The sequence below is a fragment of the Diadema setosum genome, chromosome 9 (genome assembly GCF_964275005.1).
Source record: "Diadema setosum chromosome 9, eeDiaSeto1, whole genome shotgun sequence".
NCBI lineage: Eukaryota > Metazoa > Echinodermata > Echinoidea > Diadematoida > Diadematidae > Diadema > Diadema setosum.
This window is the reverse complement of record NC_092693.1, coordinates 906,958-913,745: the sequence shown is the minus strand read 5'-3', so window position 1 is coordinate 913,745 and position 6,788 is coordinate 906,958. Positions and strand designations below refer to the sequence as shown.

Genomic DNA, 6,788 nt, shown 5'->3' with positions numbered 1-6,788 from the left:
TGAGATACAGTTGTATACAGTTAAACTCGCCTAAGTCGACATCGCATATGTCGAATAATCGCGCAAGTCGATAATTTTAAAAAGTCCCGATTTTTCCCCATTGACTTACGTGTATTAATTCACTCATAAGTCGAATTTTTTAAGTCGAATACTCGCTTAAGTCGATGAAATTCCAAGAACACTTTCACGGAAAAAACATTGAATTCACTGTGCCTAAGTCGAATAAGATTTTATTGTGTAATAAATCACTGTCAAAATCACGAGACGCCAGTTTTTGTTTACATACAGTATATACCAAAAGAAACTGCGTAAATATTCATTAACGCAAGCGGTTTCACCTGAATCGTTAGTAACGCAAACTAACGATCGGGAAAATTAACGTTTGTAGCAACGATGAGTAACGATCCCTAGCGCAAATTAACGATGTTTCGTTAACATTAACGATAGGTAACGCAAGAACTCACGCGAGATTTTGGTTTTGTAACGAGACCTGGTGAAAGGACGACGTAGCCCCTGCCGAGTGTAGCGATCCATGCCTTGTATTTAGTGGAGTCTTTTCGCGAATCGAATCACGATTTCGCGAATGGTTAATTTGCGACCGGGGTCACCAAAAACGCACGCCGGGCCACCAAAAAAGCCGAATGTTTGCCTTCAGTTTTGGAAATGAAGCGGTAACAATCGGTTCCATAAGATGCTGAATAAGTGTCAGATGTTTGCTCTTTTAATTTTGGAAATGAATAACGGTAATATTCGATTCCGTATAATACTAAAATAAATGTCGGATGTTTGCTTATACTTTTGGAATGTCAGAGATTTGATTTTGCGTTCGGAAATGAATAAGGATAAAAAAAAAAGTATCCGGAAGATGCTGAAATAAATGTCGAATGTTTGCTTTGACGTTCGGATATGAAAAATAATGATATTCAACTCCATACGATGATAAAATAAATGCCGGATGTTTACTTTTACGTTCGAAAGTAAATGACAATTACATTCAGCTCCGGAAGATGCTAAAGTAAATGTCGAATTATCCCTTTGACGTTCGGAAATGAATAACAATAATAATCAACTTCGTACGATGATGAAATAAATGTCGGATGTTTACTTTTACGTTCGAAAGTAAATAACATTTACATTCAGCTCCGGAAGATGCTAAAGTAAATGTCGAATTATCCCTTTGACGTTCGGAAATGAATAACAATAATAATCAACTTCGTACGACGATGAGATAAATGTCGGGTGTTTGCTTTTACTTTCGAAAGTAAATAGCAATAACATTTGGCTCCAGAAGATGCTAAAATAAATGTCAGATAATTGTTTTTACGTTCGTAAGTGAATAGCAGTAATATTCTTCTCCATACGATGCTAAATAACTGTCGGATGTTTGCTTTTAAATTTCGAAATGAATAACAGTAACATTTAGCTGCGTTTGATGGTAAAGTTAATGTTTGATATTTGCTTTAACGTTCGGAAATGAATAACAATAGTATTCAACTCCGTCCGATGATAAAATGAATGTCTTATGTTTGCTTTTATATTCGAAAGTAAATAGCAGTAACATTCAGCTCCGGAAGATGCTAAAATAAATGTTGAATGTTTGCTTTGGCGTTCGGAAATGAATAACTATAGTATTCAACTCAGTGCGATGATGAAATAATTGCCGAAAGTTCGCTTTTACGTTCGAAAGTAAATAGCATGTAACATTCGACTCCTGAAGATGCCAAAATAAACGTCAGATGATTCATTTCACTTTCGGAAGTGGACAGCAGTAACATTCGGCTCCTTACGATCATAAAATAAATGTCGGGTGTTTGCTTTTGAATTTGAAGATCGAATAACGGTAATATTCTGCTCCGTACGATGCTAAAATAACTAACAGATTGTTTCTTTTACATTTGGAAATGATTAACGGTATCAATCGGCTCATTTAAATGATGAAATAAAAAGCGGATGTTTGCTTTCACGTTCGGAAATGAATAAGGATGATATTCAGCTCTGTAAGATCCTAGAATGAATGTCGGTTGCTTGTTTTTACATTTGAAAATGATTAACGGCAACATTCGGCTCCGGAAGGTATTAAAATACTTGTAAATGGTGGATGATTACTTTTACAATCAGAAATAAATAACGGTAACTTTCGGACCGAACGTAGGATTTAGTTTTGCTTGTTTTCTTGTTTGTTTTTTTTTTTTTTGTTCGGGCCACCAAAAAATAAAACTCAATCATTTTGGGGCCACCAAAATAAAAGTTAGTGTGGAGCCCTGGCCTGCATCAATGTGGATAAAGTGTCTTGCTGAAGGGCAAATATCGGGCACACCGCTCCAGCTCTCGGCTCCAGAGTAGACAACATACATGTACATTATACATATGTACGTGTGGTGTAACTTTAAGTCGATTTTTTTTCGACTTACGTACAAGTCGAAACTCGCCTAAGTCGATGTGCTTTGCTCAGTCCCGAGAAGATCGACTTATGCGAGTTTAACTGTATATGCAATGATCACTTTGTAGCTTATTTGGGGTAGGGATACGATTCATGTTTCTGGGTTTGGTCAATGTAAAGTTGGTGTAGGAGCAAAAATATGCCAAGAGATATTATGCCAGAACTATTCACAGTGATTTTATTTCAAAACTGGTTGTAGCAAACAATCTTCTCACAGCATATGGGTATGTGCTTGAAACTACACTTATTTTGATTGTGTATTGTTTATGAGATGTTATTAACTTTCACTGGACTGTGACTGTACATTGCATGCTAGTGCTACAGTTGCTGTTACACATGATAAATATCCGGACACTCATTGTCACATTTTGACCGCTGGAATAGTACTGTATCACCCATGTAGATTGTGAAGTTGTGCAACTGCACATCTAACATATTGACACTTCATACAGGTTAAATTCTCTACATTGATTGATGTGAAAAGTGATCACATGGAGATACAGCACTGACGACGTCCCAGCAATTTTGATATGATGAGGCTCCACATGTTTTGAGTAAGATTTGAGCAAGTGATATTGTATGTTTTCTAAAAGATTAATTGTGCTGCAGTTGGCAAATATTCTTCTGCCATGACTCTCCTATTAATTATGAATTTAAACACAGTGCAACTATGTACCTGTTTGTCTGCATACATTAAGACTTTGTGTTTTCTCTTCAGAACTTCTTTGAAGAAATTGAAGATTTGAAGTTTGCTCTGCAACGATCTGCCAAACTGAACCAAGAATACGACAAGGCCCTGAGGCATACGTGTCAGACCTATGGAGCTGCCTTCCCACTCGATAGTCTCCCATCCAGACCCCGATCTGCTCCGTCCTCGGCATCCAAGAAGCATCGATCGAGACAAAAGAAGGTTGCCGAGTGAGAAGAGTCTCTTCCAGTTGATGAGTGATATGTAGGAAAGAGAAGATGGGACTGTATTCTGAGCTCTGAAGACATTGTATCACCGGGATGGCAACTGAACTGTGAACATTATATTCTGGGCTCAGCAAGTTCCATTCTGTGTGAGATGTGTCAAGTTGCCTGTTTGTAAGACTCTACACTGCCTCTATAAACAATTTTTGGTGCCATTATTGCTGCAGAATTAGCTGAATGTCTTCTGATAGCTTTATGACAGCCTGTGTCTACCCCAATAGGGTTATAATGTTGCCTGTAATTGCAGAGCTATCACAGGTTTAGAGACATCCCTCTCCTTTTTTATGCCTCCGCCAACGAAGTGGCCGGAGGCATTATGTTTTCGGGTCGTCCGTCCGTCCGTACGTCCGTACGTCTGTACTTCCGTACGTCCGTACGTCCGTACGTCCGTACTTCCGTACGTCCGTACGTCCGTCCGTCCCGTTTTGTTTTTGTCGATATCTCAAGAACCGTGTGGTGGTTTTGCATCAAACTTGGTATGAGGGTATATCCTTGGGGGATGATACTTTGTGTGGATTTTAGGGTCACAGGGTCAAAGGTCAAAGGTTATTTTGTGAAAAAAAAATTGAAATTTCATGTTTTTCTCCATATCTCGCAAATGGTTCAAGGTATCTTCATGGAACTTAGTATATATGCTTGTACCGATGGGCAGTGATTATCTAGGGAAGTTGGGGGTCATGGGTCAAAGGTCAGGGGTCAAAGGTCAAGGTCAACTCCTCAAAATATAACTACTTTCCTTATATTTATGCAGTGCCTGAAGGATTTTTTTAAAACTTGATGTATGCATGTATAACCCAATATATATTCTGTGGGAAGTTTCTTGCCAAAAGGTCAAAGGTCAAAAGGTCAAAGGTCAAGTGAAAGTGCTAAATTGCACTTTTTCCTCCATATCTCAAAAATAACTCAAGGTATTGTCATGAAACTTACATATTTATGCATGTTCTACCTAACAGTGATTCTCTTTGGAACTGTGGGGTCAAAGGTCAAAGGCCAGGTTTCGATAATACTATTTTACCATTTGATACTGAAATTATACTTTTTCTCAATACCTTGAAAATTACTCAATGCATAAACTTGTAAAAGGGTCAAAAGTCAAGTGAAAATCATCAGTTCCCCCAAATACCTGCACTCTTGATGTTTTAATCATTCATCCAATTGAACCTAGTTCTAGGAAAGTGAACATTCAGCACATTTGTGGCAAACCTGTCATTTTAATATTTTGCCAATTGTGTGAAACTGTCATCACACATTGTCAAGACATTGTACTATAGACCTATTAGGAGAACCATGTATTATGGCGGAGGCATACACCAGTCGCCGTAGCGACATTTCTAGTTTTTTAATGTACCGGTATTCATTGCACTTCAGTGGTTAACACTGAGGAGTGAGGTCAAGTATTGGTAGGCTGAAGTTAACATTTATCATGATTATGGAGACTCAGCCTATACTTTGCTACATGTACTGTGAAGTTAGTGCTAGAGACTGTTGTTAGGATGAAGACAGATGTATATTCTACTCCGTGAAGAGATGAATGTGTCTGGTCCTCTAATGGTGTGCATTTTATATATATTAAAAAAAAAAAATCGGAAGTGGGATGAAATGGGGAAACCACTGAAAATTTGGGACAGGTTTTTAAGAAGGGCTCAGTTGTAACAGATGAAACGGGGGGGGGGGGGGGGAGGGGATTGGTTTGCCACGTCTGACCACTTAAATTTCCATGCATATGTGTATGGATACTTAGTGTGTGTGCAGCACTTTATTCAGCACACACTGCTCCAGCTGCAGTTTGGCAAGCTCAATGATTGAATGTGCAACATACAGATACATAATGCCTTTGACAGTTGGAGATTGCATCCATGCCGGGAAGACAGTGTATCCTGTATGCTAAATCCCAATGGCTAGGCAATGACACCCTCTAATGTACAATGTACCGCTACAGACACAGACGCAGTTTTGCATACTCGATGGTAAGAATGGTTTGTTCTGAACATTGTTTTACTGCAGTCTCACAAGATGAGAATCAAACAGCCGATGTGTATGGGGCTTCTTTCTTGTCATATTCAATCTTCCTGTGAGTGACAGGAGGTCGCCCAGTACATTGTATGGTGCACTCCCAAAGTCCTCAGGACCGACAGTTTTCTTTCGTTCATTGAAATTTTGTTATAACCTTGTTCATTACAACAGGAGTGCACAGTGTACTCGTATTGTAACAAACACGGTTATAACGAAATTCCGGTTACAACGGAGTAAATCAACATTATCCAATCTATGCGTATTTATTGTTTATTTGTTCGGTTATAACAAAATTTCGATATAACGAAAGAAACCTGCTGGTCCCAAGGACTTCGTTATAATGGGAGTCCACTGTACCATACATGTGTGTGTATGATGAATAATTTTATACAATTTTCTCCCAGTTGACCAACAACAAAATCATTACATTCCAAATGAACTACAGTAAACCTCGGATAAGTCGACGTCGAGTGAGTCGAAAATCACTTAACTCGAAGCAAAATAAAAAGTCCCGATTTTTCCCTATGTATTTTCTCTAAGAAATATTTGGATAAGCCGAAGTACGAAAGTCGAATTTCGGCTGTGTCGAAGTAAAACCTTCAGTCCCTTTTGTACAAAACACACGTAATTTACATCACTTGTGCCGAAGAAGATTTGTCTGGCATTCTCATTACATTTTCGAGAACAAAAAAATCGGCATGTCGCAGAACCCCGTCCCCTGACCTGCTGCAGGTAAGCATGCACACTCGCCGTACCGCTCCGCACGCATGTCGAATACATACACATGTATACATGTATACACACAGCACATCGATCCATACTTTATCCATACACACAGCACATCCATACTTGGTCAACCAATCGCTGCTTTAATATTTTAGTGACAGGCCAAGTGGGCGGAGCTTGTTTGTGCGTGCCCGGCTGGCTGTATAGTTTTGTTCAATGGAGGTGGGATGGGCCTGGGAGAGTGCCTTGTCTCAGGGTAGGTTGACAGAGATGGCTACCTATGTTGCACCATAGACATAGCACATGCACATTGCCACATTAGCATGCACATTGCCACATTAGCGCAGACATTCTCAGAACTACGTTTAACTACTAGTATTGATACAAATTCCATGTTCAATTTAGAACAAAATAAGAACATTATCTTCAAGAACAGACAAATTTGAATGCAAACACACACACGCACGCACACACACACACACATGCATGCAAATGTACTATAATACATGTACATAACTGTGAGTCGAAAAAAAAATCGACTCTCGCGAGAGTCGAAGTTCACTTACACTTAAGTCGACGCATTTTTGACAGTCCCGAGAGCTTCGACTCATGCGAGGTTTACTGTACTTTGTCAAGA

At 39.1% G+C, this 6,788-nt stretch overlaps 1 protein-coding gene across 1 annotated transcript in view; it reads left to right on the top strand.

The window, feature by feature from the left end:
- The window catches only part of LOC140233089 (uncharacterized), an 8,392-nt gene extending 4,702 nt beyond the window's left edge, over nt 1-3,690 (top strand). The window contains exon 6 of the mRNA XM_072313202.1: nt 3,159-3,690. Within this exon, the coding sequence (XP_072169303.1) occupies nt 3,159-3,362 (204 nt within the window). The 3' untranslated portion in view covers nt 3,363-3,690. The remainder of the gene's footprint in view (nt 1-3,158) is intronic.
- The last annotated feature ends 3,098 nt before the right edge of the window (nt 3,691-6,788 follow it).